Source organism: Vulpes vulpes, chromosome 2, assembly GCF_048418805.1.
Source record: "Vulpes vulpes isolate BD-2025 chromosome 2, VulVul3, whole genome shotgun sequence".
In the NCBI taxonomy this organism is placed as follows: Eukaryota; Metazoa; Chordata; class Mammalia; order Carnivora; family Canidae; genus Vulpes; species Vulpes vulpes.
In genome coordinates this window covers 90,179,345-90,198,782 of record NC_132781.1, presented here as the reverse complement: position 1 = coordinate 90,198,782, position 19,438 = coordinate 90,179,345, and the positions used below count along the sequence as shown (strand labels likewise).

General features: G+C 44.7%; 1 protein-coding gene across 4 annotated transcripts in view; it reads right to left on the bottom strand.

Moving 5' to 3' along the window:
- Positions 1 to 1,901, bottom strand: part of NRP1 (neuropilin 1) — a 137,361-nt gene extending 135,460 nt beyond the window's left edge. For 2 of the 4 annotated variants that reach the window (XM_026000838.2, XM_026000840.2), the window contains exon 1: positions 1,283 to 1,871. In XM_026000838.2, coding sequence (XP_025856623.1) covers positions 1,283 to 1,355 — 73 coding nt within the window. In that variant the 5' untranslated portion in view covers positions 1,356 to 1,871. Of the gene's footprint in view, positions 1 to 1,282 lie in introns of all 4 variants that reach the window. The other 2 variants (XM_026000839.2, XM_026000841.2) reach the window with 2 other exon arrangements.
- Positions 1,902 to 19,438: the final 17,537 nt, after the last annotated feature.

Below are 19,438 nucleotides of genomic sequence, written 5' to 3'. Positions count from 1 at the left end.
TCTATCTTGTGTACATCTCTACTACGGATTTAATCTCTGGAGTGGTAGAGGGCAGAGGTTGGGTTACTATAACTTCTAAAGCCTAACCACTTGACCTCTTGCAATTGGAGGAGAATGTTATTTCATCCCTTGCCAGATCGTACCAAGATGCCACCAACTCAGGTTCATTAATAAATTGAACTCCACATTCACAGTTGTGTGTGTGTGTGTGTGTGTGTGTGTGTGTATGTGCCCACGCGCGCTGCCTCTTAAGCATATCTTTTAGAACACTGCTTGGTAGCTGTTAGGGGAAATCTATTGCTTCGGTCACGAAACCTCCAAAAATCATATTATAGAGATTAACTTCCATCATAAAGGCATGATTTAAATTCCTCTTGGTATGAACCCCTACCACTTGTGGTCTCTTATTAAAACAATATACCACAGTGAGTAGTGGGTGTTCTTTTCTTCTAATTACTTTGATTGAAATCTAAGCCAGACAAAAGTAAATATTTGATAATTAGTTAATAATTGCTGAAGACTGACTGTTAAGATAATTTCCTACCCTCGCCTTCACCTACTTTAAAGTGTAAGTTGAACATGCCTACAACCAGATCACGTTTTAAAATACACTATTTAGGTTAAGGGATATTGTTTATAACCTAGTAGTCTTGAGTGGTTTTAAAAGCTAAGTGGAAGCTGCTAGGTTAGGGATTTCCAGAAATCCTGGTGTCTTACACTGTATATATCAGATTCCTTTATTGACAGTGTGCAACTTTCATTCATACTTGAGACAGATTAGGGGCGATTTGCAAAGGCGAGGGAGGGAGTTCCCACAATCCAAAACCCGCTGTCTCCCGCAGGCACCCAGCAGAGGAAACGGTGTCGAAGAGCTGCAAAAGAACCAGGAAGTTCTCCCGGTAAAGTGTTCATTAACTTTCGGCAGCCATCAGATTTTTGAAAGGGAGGCTCATCTAATTGCCTTTGGGAGGAAACATTATCGAGATAATTGGCGCGCTGATCTGGGAGGGGAGGCAGCTCTGCCTTGGGGCCGGGGGAGGAAACCCCACCACCCGGCAGCCAGGTCCAGGAGCGGGGCGGCGGCCTCGGAACCCTCCTGCCCGACCCCGAAGGATCTGCTCTCTCTGTCCCTCTCCCTGGACGGACGTTGCCTCCGCCCGGGGGGCGGCGGCGGCCCCGCGGCTGTCCCGCGGCCGCGGCGGGGAGCGCAGCGGGGCCGGAGCCCGCAGCCCCGCCGGGAGCCCGGGCGCAGCGCCCGCGCGCGCCTCCGCCTGTCACTTACCGTTGCGGAAAGCGCCGGCCAGGGCGACGGCCACGGCTAGCGCGGCGCACAGCAGCGGCGGGCCCCTCTCCATCCTCCCTCCCGGGGCCGGGCACACGCCGGGGCCGAGGACGTGCGGGGACAGCGGGGCGAAGGGCGATCCGAGCGGTGCGCAGAGCCGCAGCCCCGCCTGGAGCTGGGAGACCGTCAGTCCGTGTTGGAGAGCAGAGCGCGGCGAGGCAGTGCCGGGATCCGAGAGGACGGCTTCTCTTTTTGTGTCTCAAGTCGCCTGCATCCTGTCATTTAGCTCCGGTTTCCTCTCTCTTTTCCCACACTTGTTCCTCTTCCAGGAGCCACTGCCCGGGCCATGTCTCAAAAAAAAAAAAAAAAAAAAAAAAAAGGGGGGGGGGGTGCACGGCGGGGGAGGAGAAGGGAGGTAGGGAAACACACCACAGCCAATTTCCAGAAAGAAGAAGAAGAAGAAAAAAAGCTCGTTTCTGGACCGGTTGGAGCCGAGGAGCTGGCGCCCAGGGGAGGTCCGGGGTGTCTGCGCGAGGGAGAGGAGCGAGCAATGAGCAGATGAGCGGGAGACAGGACTTTCAGCAACTGCACCCCCGCCTCCCCGCCGCGCCCCCTCCCCTCCCGAGCCCTTCCCTCCCGCCTCCCCCCGCCGGCACAGGCTCGCCAATGATTGCCTGACAGCGGGCTGGGAGGAACAAGTTTCCCTCCGTGCGCTTCTCGCGTCCTTCTGTCCGTCTCTCCCGGAGGCCCTGAAGGGTCCCCGCGGGGAGGGAGGCGTTGGGAGCCTGCGGCCGGGGCGTGGGTGTGTGTGTGTGTGTGTGTGTGTGTGTGTGTGTGCGTGTGCCTGAGTGTGTGTGCGTGTGCCTGTGTGTGTGTGCGTGTGCCTGTGTGTGTGTGCGTGTGCCTGTGTGTGCGTGTGCCTGTGTGTGCTCGGAGGGCACGCGTCGAGGTCTGCGCCGCGGCTCGGGGGGGCCAGCCTCCCGCCGCCTGCGCGCCGGCTCAGGACCCGGGGGAGGACCCGCAGCTCGGCGGCGGCGTCTCTCTCCGGGATCCCGCCCGGAGGCGGCCGCTGTTTCTCGCAACTCCCAGCCCCTGGCCGGCTGCGGCGAGGAGCGGGGTCGGCCCCGGGGCACACAGCGGCAGGCGCCCCCGACGCTCGGGGCAGGGCCGGGGAGACCCGGGGCAGCTCGGCTGGAGCGGGAGGCGCCGCGCGGAGCCGGCGAGGGCCGACGGTGTCGCTGCCGCCTGGAGCCGAGCAGACCTCTCGCTCGGGCGCGGCTGGGCTGCGGCCGCTCCCGGCCTCCCGCTCCTCCCGCTCCTCCCGCTCCTCCCGCTCCTCCCGCTCCTCCCGCTCCTCCCGCTCCGCAGCTGGGCGCGCTGCCGGCCGCCAGCCGTGCCCGGGGGCCCGGCGCCCTGCGGGGCTCCACTGTTAACCGACATTAGGTGCCCGATCCTCTGGGACGCAGGGACCCCCGGAGGGGCGTGTGGGGCGCCCTCCAGCTAGGGGGCAGCCGTCGCCGACCCCGCCCAGCCCGGTTCTCCACCGAGCCCAGGTGCTGGGGGAGGGGCGCTTGGCAATCCGGGGTCCGGGGCCCCTCTGCGGCGCTCCTCGGGGGAGGGGGCAACAGTGCGAGGAAGGGGCCCCGGGTAGGGCTCACGCGGTGCCCGCCCCGGCCAGGCCGCGGCCACGCGGGACGCCCAGCGCCCATCCACCCCACCCCGGGGGCGCGTCCGCGCTGCGGGCCGCCCGACCCCAGTCCCACCCGCGGGGCTTTCCGGGAACCGCTGCAGGACGCCTCCGTGGGCAGGAATAGCAGACACGTATCGGAGAACAAACGGGTTTCGGCCACAGGGCCGGCCCTTGCGGGGGTACATCCCGTCGAGGCCCCTCTCGAGGAGTCGGTGGTGAAGGTGAAAAGGTCACTACACCCCTGGGCATCGGCGTGCGTGTGCACAGCCTGAGAGCAGAGCCTTAGTCCCACCTGGCGCGGAGAGCTGGCGAGACACTTAGCACTGTTGGCGGGGAGACGGGCCAAGGGCTCTGGCGGCAGAGCCGGGGGCTGGGCGCGAGGCGGCCTCAGGCGCGCGGGCCGGGCTGGGCGGGAGGGCGCGCGCCGCTGGGGGTGCTGCGGGGGTGCCCCCGCGCTCGCCCGGGTCCAGCGTTTCGGCGCCCGCCGGCCCGCGGGGAGCCCCCGCCTCCGAGCTGGAGACCCGGCCCCCGGCGCCGAGAGCGGCCCTGCCCCGGGCGCCTCTCCTCCCTCCGCTGGCTCCGCAGGCTCCCCCGGCCCCCCCCCCCCCCGGCTCCCCCGGCTCGGCTCTCGGAGCCCGAGGAGGCGCTGGGTGGCGGCGGCGGGGTAGCCCTTGGAGGCCGGGGATCAGATGCCCGGCTGCAGCGGAAGGCAGCCCCACGTCCGCGTCTCGGCGGGAGGGAGGCCCGGGCGCCACCCCGAGGAGCCGGCGAGGCGGAGAGCCCCGGCCTGGGCCACGACGGGCGCCCGTCGCCTCCTCCCTGTGCCCTCTCTGCCCCCAGAGCACCCCGCCAGTCCCGGCCCCGGCTGCTGCGCGGGGTGAGCGGCGTCAGACTTGGGGTGGCCCCGAGCGACCTCGGTCGGAGGCTCAGAGCGAGAGAGGCGCGTCCCAGAACCTGGGGGGTTGACAGGGAAGGGGTCGGGGTGCGGGCAACGGCCAGGGCGCCCTCATCACGGATGCCCGCCTCCTCCCTCGGGGAACTAGGAGGCTGCCCTCGCTCGGGGGTCGGGGGCGGACTGTGCCCCGGCAGGGTGAGCAGGGGGCACACGCGGGACACTTGAGCTGCGTTGTTTTCATAAAACTGCCGCCAATCCCTCTTCCCGTTTCCCTGCTGAGTGTGCATTTCCCAGCCTGGACCCGCCACGCTAGCAAGGAAAGCCACCGGATCGCGCCCTGGGCGAGGGCCTGGCCGGCTCTGCAAGCTCGCTCGCGCCCGCTCCCTCCCGCCCTTCCCGGGGAGGGCTCCCCCGGGTGCCTGCGCGCTGAGAACCCTCGTCCGCTCTCCTGCTCACCGACTGAGCACTCTGGCCAGGCTTTCTGCAACGACCAGTAAGACACGGCCTATGTACTGGGGCGAGGGAGGGGGCGGGGGGGTCAAATTTAAGTCCTGCCTCTGATTTTTCTGATCTTACCCGATCTGAGGCATTTCTAGACTTCTTAGTTTCTACACAGGACCCAGTAATGGCCCTACCACGCCGATGGATAATTGCCAGCTAGTGGGCTGGTACACAGCAAATTGTCCTCGCTAACAACCTCTTTCCTCTGCCGTTAGATTCCGCTAAGTGCTGAAAAGGGTCAGTTTTAGATTTCCGCAATTTTCCAGCAAGGGAGACAGATCGACCTTTATATGAGAGTAAGTGATAGACAGAGGAAGAATTTGGCGGTGTTCCTAGGTTGATTTTATTTTGATCTCACGAACACATCACTCTTTCCGACATCACAAATCCCCAGGCCAGATAGGACCCAGTTCCACTGAAGGGAAGGTTCACCCGGCACACTTCCAGAATGCCAGGCCCTGGCCCTGGGTGGGCAATACCCAGACCCATAGACTCCCGTAGACACAGGAGCTGCTGCGGCAATAAGGCACTCAGACCTCCTGAGCAGGATTGCAGTTGTTGCCCACCATTAAGAATAGGCTGGGTGGTAAATGTTTGGTTCTTTTCATCAAGCTCTCACCAAGCTCTCTCATAGATAAATTTGTCAGAAATAAGATGAGATCCATTGCTCCCAGAGGGCCATTTGAGCCACTAACTTCCTCAAAGTATTTCAGGTTGATGCAATATGGAGATTGAGGTTGGTATTTCAAAACTATATCAAGTCTAGTCAAGTTTTTTAAAGCATCAAACCCACATATTTCAGAAAAGCAATAAAACAACATATTTTTAGTAGGAGCTAACCTACATTTGAAATGGAAGAATGGAAGAAATGAAACTGGAATAAAGAGTAAAAATTGAAATTTAAATCAATTTAGTATTATTTTTTAAAGTTTATTTATATTTAGCAATCTCTACACCCAGTGTGGGGCTTGAACTCACAACCCCTCAGGTCAAGAGTCACATGGTCTTCAGACTGAGCCAGCCAGAACGCCTACTACTATTTTTAAAAATTCTATTAAGAGGGATCCCTGGGTGGCGCAGCGGTTTGGCGCCTGCCTTTGGCCCAGGGCGCGATCTTGGAGACCCGGGATCGAATCCCACATCGGGCTCCCGGTGCATGGAGCCTGCTTCTCCCTCCGCCTGTGTCTCTGCCTCTCTCTCTCTCTCTCTCTCTCTCTCTGTGTGACTATCATAAATGAATAAAAAAAAAAATTAAAAAAAAAATAAAAAAATAAAAATTCTATTAAGAATGATACTTCTGGGATCCCTGGGTGGCGCAGCGGTTTGGCGCCTGCCTTTGGCCCAGGGCGTGATCCTGGAGACCCGGGATCGAATCCCACGTCGGGCTCCCTGTGCATGGGGCCTGCTTCTCCCTCTGCCTATGTCTCTGCCTCTCTTTCTCTCTCTCTCTCTCTCTGTGTGACTATCATAAATAAATAAAAATAAAAAAAATTAAAAAAAAAAAAAAAAGAATGATACTTCTGCCAGGGCACTTGGGTGGCACAGTCTGTTAAGCTACAGACTCTTGATTTGGGCTAAGGTCCTAATCTCAGGGTGGGGCTCCCTGTTCAACAAGAGTTAGCTTGAGGCTCTCTCTCCCTCTCTCTCGGCCCCTCCCCTCTCCATGCTCTCTCCTCTCTCTAAAATAAATAAATAAATAAATATCAAAAAAAATCTTCAAATAGTAGAGAAAATACTACCATCTAACCTTTTAAAACAAAGTCATAACGCAAAGTTTTTGTAATAAAGCACATATAATAACAAGATGCAGGAAGACAATGTTAGAATTTGAATAGGGTTAGTGGATTCAAAACATTTTTTGATGTTAGAGGATAGGGCTAGAATTTGAAAACTGTGTATTATTATTTGTCTGAAAGAATAATCTTAGATTATTCTGCCTTCATTTAATTACTTTTTAATTAGGAAAATTAAGATAATAATAACCAATAGAAACACTTACCAGACCACTAAAAACATTAGTGAGAACATATTCAAAATTTCCAAAGAACTGTTTTGAAGTAGGAGAATCTATAAAATATAATTGGAGTAATCAAATATGGAAGTAGCCCTCTCTTAGCATTTGATCATGGTTTTATAAAGACAAGTAAAATTTTAGGGAATTTTGAAAAAAATAGTAAAAATTAGTTTTAAAATTTAAACTAAAACAACAAAGCAACACAAACCCACAGCTAAGAATGATCAAATTTATCCTAACAATTTAATTTTATTTTGTTTCTTATCAGATGACTCCAGCTGCTACATGGAGAATGGGTTATGAGTAGAACAAGGGAAGAAGTGAAGAGACCAGTTAGGAAATAACTATGGTAGAATCTAATTATGAACATGAACAAGGATCATAGCAGTGGAGGTTGGAAAAGGATGTATTTCTGTGTATTTAGAAGGTATCATCAAGGTCAGACAGTGAGATGGATATGCCAGTGAAGGAGAGAATGTGGTCAAAGACAACATCTAAGGTTGTGGTTTTCATAACCCCGTGGGTGGTGGTGATAGCCTTTAAGTAGGCAAGGGACACTAGAAGACTAGTGTGGAAGAATGATCATGAGTTTGATTTGGTCTAGGTTTAGTGTTTATTGTCTTTGAGACGATCAAATGAGGTAGGAATACGGAGGAGTGGTTTGGACTGGAGATATAAATTTGTGAGTTGCTAATACGTAGTAATAAATCATGATATCACAATGCAGTAACAATGATAATTTATTAATTAAAGTGGAAGGAATGGATGAAATTGCTAAGGGAATTGAAAAAAGAGGCTAAGATAGAACAATGAAGAACATTTAAAGGCTGGACTGTCAGGATGATTCAACAAAAGATCTTGAGAATGAGCAGCTGGAGAGGTAGGAGGAAAACCAGGAGAGTATATTGTCATAAAAGTTGAGTAGAAGGGAGTTTTCTAAAAGGAAGTGCTAGACAGACAAGTTGAATGCTGTTGAGAGTCCAAGTTGGATGAGGACTGAAATGCAATTGGATATAGTGCCAGATGGTTACTGGAGTGATGGAGGGACAGGGCTAGAGGTCGGAGTAGAGTGGGCTAGTGGGTGAGTGGAAGGTAAGGGAATAGGGACAATAAGCAAAGATAATTTTGTCTGAAAGTTTCCACTGAAGGTGGAGGAGACAGACAATGGACCTGGAGGGAAGAAGGGTGGAGAGAAGTTGATTTTTTTTTCTTTTTTGTTTGCTTTTAAGATGGATGCTCTTGAACATTCTTAAACACCAATGGGTAGAATCTAGTATTGGGAAGATATTGAAAATAAGTCACAAAAAAGATAATCAGGATGTAAACTGTTTGAGAAGGCAAGACGAGCTATACTCTGGAGACCAGAAGGACAGATTTCCCCTAGATTGGAAGCGGGACGGCTCCTCTGTCATAACTGTAGGGAAAGAGGAGCTGATGGGTATATAATTGCAAGGAGGTTTGCCTTCTGGGAGGGAGGGCATTTTCTCCCTCCCATTTTCTCTTGCCTCATGCGATAAGAGGGAGAGGGAGAGATATTATTGAAAGTCTCCAGAGAGAAGTGTAATTGAGGCGAAAAGCAGGCCTACCAGAGAAGCTGTTACTGTTGCTGTTGTTTCGATAATTTTGTAGGTTGGAAATTTGGGCTAGGAACACATTTTCCTAGAAAAATTGGCTAATATTTCATGGAACAAAGAAATTTGCTTAACTTCTCCTGAAACTGTCATATAATATTAATGGCATTATTTCAGCTTTAGTGACTCAAAGTAGGTGCTCAATAATGCTTTAAGAAAAAGGAATTTTCTGGGCAGCCTGGGTGGCTCAGTGGTTTGGCACTGCCTGCAGCCCAGGGTGTGATCCTGGAGACCTGGGATCAAGTCCCACATCAGGCTCCCTGCGTGGAGCCTATTTCTCCCTTTGCCTGTCTCTGTGCCTCTCTCTCTCTCTCTCTCTGTGTCTCTCATGAATAAAATAAAATCTTAAAAAAAAAAAAAGAAAAGAAAAAGGAATTTTTCTAACTATTATTTATAACAAATTAATGAATGTGTACATTAGTGTACAGAAAAGTGTCACTCCAAATAACTCTTTGCAATAATCCCTTCCACTCCCATCCGATCTCTTTTCTGCCCTTTATCCTTCTAGGGATGACCAAAGAGGGATTTTAGATATTCATTCACCCCCACAGACATCCACAGACTCGCTTGTTTGGATAATCTATATGAAATAAGCTAAAACATTTCTTCAATTTTGTAAAGTCAAGATTCAACAACAATATTGACACACTGTTCATAGATACATACGTGACTGTTTTGCTTGCTTTGAGTTGTTCTACAATTTTCTGACTTTCAAGTTCAGTCAAATGTGTTGGGTAGCCTATTTGTCAGCGCGCATCATTTTCAACAATTCCTTCTTCCTTTACCTTATTATGACAAACTATCAGATTGTCAAGGTGTCTTGCCTCCTGTGTAAGGATTGATAAAATTAATACTTGCTGGGTGATTTTCAGCTACAAAATTCATTACCTTAATGGAGATGTCCTAATGCCACATCAAAGGCATTTGTATGACCTGAGGAAGTCGTGCAAAACAAGTCAGGCCTTTTTGGAACTTTTGTGTTGTAAAAAGTCTTCAGACTATTCATAGGGCAGGTAACCTTTTGCAGGCACATTCTCCTCCTGTGCAAATGTTATAAACACCTCAGCAGGGATGATAAATAGCAACGTAGATAGGAAGGAAAAATATTTGGTGAAAGAGACACTCCTGCACTTTCTCTTCTCAATTTTTTTTCAGTGTAACTTTTAGTTGTAGAAATTAAAAATAATAGAAATGTGAAAGTTGAGATGCAAAGTTATTGTTAGGTGATAAGACAAAATATATAGGTTTGCATTTTGAAATGTAAAGAAAAAAAGCATCCATCAGAAGTTTCTACTTATAATTTGCATTCAGAGGTTCAAAGTGGACCTGGGTCTCATCAGCCTTTAAACACATCATTACTCCCTCTTATGCCACAGGTAGAAGAACCAAGATACATTGGGAGTTCAAATTTGGCAAGATTATGCATCAATTCTGTGATAGAATAATGTGGGTCACTGACGTTTTGAATTTATGTTTTTGTCTTAGGAATATTGAAGTAAAGCTATAAAATAAGTTTAACACAATTGTTTTATTTTGAAGACTCATGGTAATATCCATTAGGTTGTGTTTTATGAGGTCAAATGGCATCTTAAATTTATACTGTACTATTAGTCTCTAGTTTGGTATGCAAAGACGTATTTCTCCATGGTAGTTCTTTTTCTGGATTTTTAAATTACTTTGTGATATCTCAGACTTTGGAATTATGTTGAGACATGGACCGGATGTAGTCAAACATACTCAAATTTAACTTGTACTCAGATTTACTCAAACATAGTCAAATTTAACGTCTGCCAAGGCAAACTCATATCTCATCGATTTTTAAGATTCTTTGGACCTTGGTTTGAAATTGTCTGCCTTGAATTTGTATTCTTATTTATTAATTTACTTAAAGATTTTAATTATTTATTCACGAGAGACACACAGAGAGAGGCAGAGGCATAAGCAGAGGGAGAAGCCGGTTTTTGCGGAGAGCCTGATACAGGACTCCATCCCAGGATCCCGGGATCACTACCTGAGCCAAAGGTACACGCTCAACCACTGAGCCATCCAGGTGCCCCTCTGCCTTGGGTTTTTAAACAAACAGGTACTGTCTGAGACAGATTAGCTTTGATATATATATTTGATATAAGTCCTAATCATGTCAAGTGGATATCCTTTATTATGTAGATATAAGATAGCAACTTTCCTGTCATGTATAAGAGGAAGCATCTCATAAATTCCAGGATAGATGATGAGGGGTCATAGGGTTGTCATTTGTCAGTCCAGATTAGCTGAAACAAAAAGGTGATTTAATGGTTGCAATTGAGAAATCAAGGTGTGGACCTAGCACAGGCACAGCTGGGCCAAAGGTTTGATGGGTGCCAGTCATCAGGATACATGTGTTTTCATCTGAGCTAGCTTCATTCTCTGGCAGGCACTCTCCAGGCAGTGTCAAAGGTAATGGCGGCTCCATACTTAAAGCTTCCTTCCTTCTAGATTGTGATTCTAGAGAAAAGGTTCAGAGATAGGGTAGCTTGTCTTCCAAAGTATGTTATTATCTTCCATATTATCTTCCAATCCAAGTCCAGATGGCTCCACTTGGATTATGTGCCCATTCCTGGAAGGGTCAGCTGTCAAGGGAGATGGGTTCCTCTTGTTAGCCAGCATAGGTCAGTGGCCCACTAGGGCTGTGGGAAGGAGAGTGTGAAGGCACCTGAAAGATGGGATGAAAAGAGGCAGTCTCCAAGAAGAAAGACAAGGTCTCCGGTTCCTGTGAGGACATTGGAAGGAGCCCCGGGTCCCAAGAAGCCACGGGTATCCAGTATTCAGCAGACAACCCTTTTTGTTATGGTTTGTTGTTTTTGAGTGACAGTGTATGGAACTTTTAGTTCTTCGTTTGTATCATGGTTGATGACGGTGTGTTGCGTTTGTTTTGTTTCCCTTTGTTTTCTGATTTTTTTGTTTTTTGTTTTCTGATTTTTATCCAAATATCCAACTGTGGCAGATAGCATGAGTCTATAGTTTTTATTTCAAACTTCCTCTGGGGTTAGCTGTCAGTAGTGTGATAAAGCAGGTAAAGGAATTTGTTTTTAACTCCCACCTTCTTTTCAGTGAATGTCCTGTATTTTATTTCTCTTTTCCTTGCTCCTTCACAAAGGCCTTTCAAGAAATAATAGATCATTGTAATAGCACAAGACTTAACCCATAGAATGGTGTGATTTCAGGGGCCATGCTATCCAAGGGGGGGAGGTTTTAGAGGCAAGGAACTTTCCAGGATACCCTTATAAGGATATGAATAAGGAATCTGTGCACATTGATATCAGACTACAGCACAGGGGTTCCAAAATGAGGAGCTGCCTTGCAGGAGGAAATGAGGGCATATTTACTTTGGAGAAATTGCTATGAAGACGTGGCCTAAGAATCACCTGTAAAATAATTTGTTTTCTTCAACAAATTAAAAGTTTTTAGAGCAGACATGATTGGTAGACTCTGGCATGAAATTTTCAAAAAACAACAATCACATCATAAAAGGAACTTGGAACAGTATGCTCTTATGCCAATCTGGTATGTGGTATGTTTTCTTGAGGTATGTTAAGCCTCGTGGAACAAAAGAATTACTTGGCTATATTGAGATATGTTTGGAATAGGCACACACACATTTTTAGTGCTAGACTATTTTTTTTAAATAAAATATTACCCTTAAAAAATTTTTAAGAATACATGCATAAATGGAGATGGGAACAATGTCAGAGAGACTCTCACCTAGGAAAGCACAACTTAATTTCAGAGCACTGTGCTGAGAGTCCAGACCTAGGCCATCCAGACTACCATTTTACCACAACTCTGTATGGTTCTAAACACATCATTCCATCCTGCTGGGCTTCCAGTGTTTTCATCTATAAAAGACAGGCATTGGATACAGTAATCTTTCAGGGCCTATCAGTTGCAACACTGGATAAGTCTATTTTACGGGAGCAGTTAAAAAAAAAGTGGGTGTATCATCAGCCAATATTCTGTGAGGCCTGGAATGTATGGGTGGTGTACAAGGACATCTCATGGAGTGGCTCACAATGACTGGCTCCTTTGCTGGTCTGGTGTTTAAAACCTTCTCAGTGTATTTTCTTACTGAGTTGTGTTCCTAACACGAACCATGGAGCTCTGAAATGAACTTGGAGACCATGTCCTGTGTCTATCTGTATATATTGTCAGCTCTCAGTAAGAATAAAAACAAAACAAACTAAACTAAACTAAACTAAAATAAAATAAAATAGCAAAACCAATACTATTGGAGGAATGGCAGGGAATGACAAAAATCACAAGAGAAAGTGAAATAAGAAACCACAAACATCCTTCACCAAAACTCTTTGCCTGATTTCCCTAAGTATAAGGCAAGTCAGTATTCCAATTCTGCTGGGACTAGGAGTACTTAATTCATGAAGGATCTTTGTGAGTCAACTAGATTAAACACTTAAAAAGAGGTTTATTGAGAAAACACAGGTTAAAGCATGGCTTTCGTCTTTACATTTCTCTGATCATGTGCTACTACAAATGCTCTGCCTTTCTCAATACCCTTATCAATGGAAGCAGAATATACACCCAACTGGGTTTTTGCTACTTTGTTCCCACTTCCCTTCAGGAGAGGAATAATGGAGGCTTGGCAATATGAGGTCAGCTGAAGACAAGTGATAACACATTTGGTTTGTGGGTGTCCTTTTATGTTACCGGTAGTTTCTATATCAAGGGTATATTATTTTTCAAACCAGTCTTGAGCTTAATTGCAGTCTTGCTCATGAGTTGAAAGCTCTACCTACCTGATACCATGCTTTTGAGAGAGGAGCATTTTCTGGGGACAATTTTTGGTTCTTCATGGTGATATTAGATGGGCTCATACTGATTAAGCTGTGATTGGCTCTAGCAAATATTCTCAACATTATTAAGCCCAGGAGGTAGGTTTTGTTGCTAACATAAAAATATTCCTCAGTGTCATCCTGGTCCAAAGCATGAGGGGATCAGAGTAGAGCTGCTCCATCCATCTGACAAAGCGTACCTGTGATGTGATTTTGAACAGCCACATTCCTTAGTAAAAGCTGTCCTTGGAAAACAATATAAACAAAATAAAGTTTTATAAAGGCTTCCAAAACATTCCTCCTTTTCCCCTGAGGCTGCAATGCCTATCCTGATTTTAAAATCCTTTTTCTTGTTCCTTCTGAGTTTTCCTATTTCATGCTCCCTGGGAGTTTCTCTGTAAAATAAGCCTGTGGAAAATGGGTAATGAGGAAATCGTTGCCTTAATTGAAGGTCACATCTACAAAGATCCAGGTAGGTGTACTTTGGCTGATGGAAAAATCCCCCAGAGTGATATCCTGCTGCCCTAAAAGAGAGACTTGGTTGTAATTTGTCAGAACCATGTGGCCTCTCTTTGGCGTCCAGTACGTTGTCTTTCTTAATCTCACGACCAGGTAATTTCCATTAGTGATGACTCCCCACATTTAAAGGGGAAAAAGGAAGAGCCCCCAAGGGCTTCCATAATTAAGCATAAACACTTTTGCAGTATTAAGTCAAAGCCAAATGACTTCCAAATCCTCTTGGTGTTGAGTTCATGCACTCTACACGTTATTATGTCCTTTTCAATTCTGACTAGATTAGTACCATGGCCTTTGATTCTTCTGTTTCTTCTGGTGCTTTCATTTGGAAAGAAGAAAAAAGAGAGTGATTTCTTTTATTTGTTTGCTTTCTTTTTCTTTTGGTTATGGTTACCATCTAGTGTTCACAATTTTTTTAGCCTAAAGCAGAGAAGGCATTCTAAATAAAAAGACACTGATTTCAATAACTTGACTTCCTAGACCATCAGAGGATTCTAGGATCTGTTAGACTGCAGTGTAAGCATTTTGTCAGGGTTCCCATGACAGCATTATTAGCTAGTAGTTTCACCTCAAAAGCCTTAATTTGCCTTTTTTTTTTTTTTTGGTCCAATTTATTTCCCCTTTCTATAGCTACAATTATTTAATATACATTCCCAATATCTTAGTTCCTCTTCTTTCCCTGGTGGAATACTTTCAATACTGTAATTTCAACTCCTGCTGCTTATTTTGGGTGATTATTATTATGGGTGGTCCCTAGTCTAGGAATGGGCTATGTTATGTTTTTAGATAAAATAGATATCGAGATATCTATTTCAAAATTCATTGATTAGAGTTGTACATAGTCTCCCACAGAGACACGTTATAAAAGATAGGCCACAGGCCAGTTCACTAAGACATTTTAAACTCACCCATAGCTGAACTTTCATTATTGGTAGCCCTGAGCTGTGAGGCCCCTTATGATCCTAAACCTGGTTATTTTTTAAGAGAGAGCTGGTTATTATTAAAGAAGGAAAAGGATACTAAGTCAATAGAGTAACAATAGGGGAAAGCTCACAAAAGCCAGGCTTTGGAAGCTGGATTCCTTTCCTGGGATTTTGAGGAGAATTTTCTAGATAGTAGGGCTGTAAAGCAGTGGCTTGGTTGAGGCCCTAACAATACTCATATTCCTGTAAGGAAGAGCCCTAACAGCTGAAAATATCCATTTGAAGAAGAGAGGCAGAGGGAACAACTGTCATCAGTGAGGCCAGGGGCAGCTTTGTGATTTTGGGGAGGGGGGAGTCACAGGTAAATAGAATTGCTTCTTATTTAAAAATGGTTTATCTGGAGGTTAGGAACTGTTTTAGTCAAGATGGATATAACCTCACAAGCAACTGTATCTCACTATTATAGGATCATTTGATGCTTTCAAAGACTTTTGAGGTACACTCTTCCACTTTTCTCTCAACACAAGAACATCTGGTTCTCTTTGCTCAAATCATGTCTTTATGCTTTTGCTATTGGATAAAAGCATTTATATACAATGTACTATTTTAAAATTTTCAAGATGAGGTTTGAAGGGTTATTATTATCTTATACTTCCCTTTCTTGACTCACTAATATTTTTTCACTTTCATTTATACTTTAAAAACATAACATAATGTTTTCAAGTACAGTGTCAGTTGCAAGGTGACCCCAGTAACTTTTACTTTAAAATTCCTGTAATGTGCTACTTTTAATGTCAAATTGTCATTGTTTGGAGGCAAAATGATGATTTCAAATGGATTTAAACAGCCTAGAGAGACATTTAAGAAATAGTACCCCCAATCCTGCTATGGTGTGTCAGATATGTTCTTATTACTGACAATTGTTTTGTAAAATCTTTGTGATTGTTCCTCTTGTCTTGTCTGGAATGTTGTAGTCTAGGATATTTAGATAGCTTGCTGTTATATCTGACATATCCTTGAGGCTATCAGAAAGGTTAGCTCCTTTTCCCAACATGTATTTGATATCCTGTATATATCTAGGATGGAGTTTAGAAGACCTGCATGACATGATCAATAAGCCATTTTGGGACTTGCTCAGAACTCCATTTTATCTCTCTCTCTCTTTTTTAAAACAACCTTTAAAATCAGAAACCCTGGCATAGCACTCTCCAACTGTGCCACAGAAGGACATAAGGATGTTGGTGCTTTTTCCCGTCTATTTTTGTCCTCTACCAAATCATAGCACTGGAAGGGAGCTTTAGAAGTCATCAATCTGTTCTGTTGCCTTCATGCTAAACATCACAGAGAAGAGATAATCGACCTCATTCTAAAAGGCTAGTCAGTGGAAAGTATTTCAAAATTAAACAACAAATATTTGTGCTTACTATGTGTAGAGAATGCATGGAGAGAAGAATATGGAACATGGAAAAGGATAAGTAATTATCCATATCCCCAGAATCTTACATGGTATTTGGAGATGACGGCAATTACATATATATGTATAAATTTGCCATCGGAGACATCTTGGATTGGGAGTAGATCTTGAAGTCCTAACTTCTGGGCCATTGCAAACATGCCCTCTTGACATTCCTGCCACTTGATTCTATTAGTTCATCTCTAGGAAATTCTAATTGAATTGAATTTCTAATTGAAATTCTAAATTCTAATAAATTTCACTCACTTCTAAATTCTAAAGCCCTTAATGTATGATAATTAGGTCTACAGAGATTACATGACTATTCTAGGAATAGCCTGGGTACAAATTTTAGATTTGCCAATTATGAACAGTGCAGCTTTGGGCAAAGTACTTGATACTTTTGCCTTTTGATCTCACATCTGTGAAATGGGGCAAAAAATAATACCTACCTCATAGGATTGGAAGAGTTACACATTCAATTTTCAGGAAAGTGCCTGATAGAGGGCAAGTGCCTATCATAGTAGAAGGTATTTGTACAACAGTCATGCAAATTCATTCAGATATTTGCCTTTAATGTCCCATTTCCTTTACTTCCTTCTGCCTCCTTTTTTTCAGGTGAAACCTCTCCACTTATTCAACTTTTGATTACAGAATGAGATTTCATAACTGATTCAGTCTTCTTTATTGGTTTTTCATGTTACCCTTACTCCGAATATGGTATGAATAGAAAAGAATGGTCAAGTTATTATGTTCTAAATACTATCATTCTAATATTGCACACAAAGTTTGTAAAAATGTTTTAGCAAAACAATAAAAAAAGGTAGCAAAACATAGTCCTTTCCCTCGAAGACCTTACTGTTCAGTTAAAAAAAGCAGACACATAAACAAATTTTGTTCCTTCAACTTAAGTCTGAAGGGCTAACCATGGATCACTAAGCATTTGAGAAAATGCAACAGCATGAATGCAAAACACCAGAAAAGAAAAATAGACACAAAAGAAAGAGACATAATTCAGGGAGGAAAAAAGAACTTAAAAAAATATGGCAACAAAACTAGTATACTCAGAGAGGCTTGAGAGGATATTCTGCCTCAAAATGGAATAGTGTGTAGGAGAGGGGAATAGATGATGAGTCTCAAGATGTCTTCAAAATCAGGCAACAGGGACCCTAAGTTCATTTTGTTGATGATATTCCCGAAAGCTTATGTTGGCCCAACGCTTGAACTGATTCATGACTGTGTTACTGACATTCTATTCCACACATATATTTTTGCCAAACCCAGGTTCATTGGCAAAGTTCTAGTATCAGCCCATTCACTTCTTGAGAAAATATTCAGTTTCATTCCTTGCTGGGATATTGTGTATGTGCACACCCCATGTCATGGTTTTGGTTTTTTTGTTGTTGTTGTTGTTCCTATCTCTTTAGCTAAACATGCACTGCAGCATATAGGGTCAAATTGTTGCTGGGTGAACTGTGAAGACCCCAAGCCCCAGGGCCTAGACCCTGCCTACCCTGAAGGAGGTGCCCAAAGTTCTAGATGGCAACACAAGCAGGAAAGTTTATTAAAGCGAAAAGTACACTCTGGAGATATGAAAGTGGGTGAGAGAGAGAGAGAGAGAGACAATGGCATGCCTTGGGGCATGGGGGTTGGGATTCTATCTTGCATTGTTAGTTATTAACTAGGCAGTGGAATATTCATTACTTGAGGTGAGAAGCAGGGTTCATGCTTTTTTTTCCTAACCTGGTCAGAAATTTCCTGTCATGGCATCTGCCATCTTGGGTCTGTCTGGTTTTATCCGACTTCTTGTGGAGTGCTGCCGGGATGGGCTTCTGACCAATAGTGGCCATGACTTCCTCTTTGCTGGCCTCCAGGTATCCTGGTAGAATCTAATGCCTACTCTCACAAAAATTATTTTGGAGCTTGAGAATCTGGAAAACTATCTCATTGTACAGATGAGAAAACAGAACCAGAGATATTTCCAAAAGTCACACAGTCATTTAGGGGCTCAGCTCAGGTCCTCTGGTCTCTGGCTTGATAAATACCAAATAAAAACTATCAAAGGTCTAGAAAGCAGAGTGGATTTTAGTAGGAATGGGACTTGAGCCGAACCTTCAAGGATGCACTGGAGTTCCATGGCAGCATTTCCGTTTGTTTCTAAGTGTAGAGTAAGAGGGAATTGGGTTAAGTATGAAGAAACTCTTAGATGCATAAGATTTATTTGAGGACAATGAATAAACCAGAGAGAGAAGATTCATGTAATAGAGTTAACAGGACATGAAGTTGTTGCTTGCATATGAAGGATCATTCATGACAAAGAAAAGGATTTATTCTTTATGCTGTGAGCAATGAGGAGCAACTCAAAGTTCTTTGAATAGGAAAGTGGCAGTTTGGTAGTCTCAGGAAAATGTGTCTTGTGTCAGTATACAGGACTGAGCTCATTGGAAAGAGAGTGGACACAGGAAGACTGAATGGTGCCTTCGCGATCATCTAAGAATGAGAAAAACTAATGTTTCCTTCAGGAAATTTTTCTATTTGGAGCCATTACATAACATTTGGAAAACTAGATAAGCACTTCACCTTGTTTTTTTAAATGGCTACTAAAAATATGTTTTTTATCTACATATATGCCTATTATACATATTTGTTTTTTTATGTAGTAAATGCCTATACGTTTATTCATATTTTATTATATTTATACAAAAATAAATAAAGGAAAAAGACATATATGCATTTTGCCTCTAAATATGTTTAGACCTACTTTCTGAACACAGAAACAGGTCTTTTCTGACTTTCCCCATTGACTTCCTAGACATTCTTTTTCCTCGTTCTTTTCCATTTGTATTATTTATTTTATTTTATTTTTTTTAAGTAATCTCAGCATGGGGCTTGAACTCATGACCCTGAGAATAAGAGTTGCATGCTCTATGGACTGAGTCATCCATGTGCCCTGTATGATTGATATCAGTCCTTTCTTTTTTTTACATGATGTTTTACACTGTGATCCCCATCATTCTCCCTTTAGCCCTCTTTCTTTTACATTCCAAATTTTCATGGCTGAACCTGGTCACATGCTTGGCTTCAGCCCTCACCTGTAATCTGTAATTCCTTGAGCACATAGTGATCTTTCTACTAAACTTCAAACTCAGATTTTTATTTGGTTGGGTCACAGCCAGTTCAAGTCTAAGGGATCTCAAATAATTTCATCCTATGCCTCAACCCACTTCTCCCTACTTTTCTTCTTCTTGAACCCTTCATCTTGGTTACAGTTTCCATTGTGATACCAACACTGGAAGGGTGAAGGTCTCTGGATTTTGGAGGTATTCCTGCTCTGGGGTTCCAGTCCGTCCTATTGCACTACTGTCTAAAATACCAAATCTACTAGAACACCTTTTGTGGTTTCTCCTTGTCTATAGGATAAAACTCACACAGTAGGATAAATATATTCCTTAATAACCTAATCTCATATTCCTTCTTGAATCATATTGGATTAGTGCACCCTATTGGCCTTCTTGCTTTAGGAACTCCCCCTTTATGTCTATGTGATTTGCTCACACGTCTACCTCCTTATTGTTCAAAGCCTAGCTAAACTATCAGCAATGCTGTGCAATCTTTTCAGATCCACTGGCTAGGATTAGTTCCCACCCTCAAAGCTCCCAGTATTTTGTTAATTCTCCTTACTTTGTGTTCTGCTTATTGATGTGGTT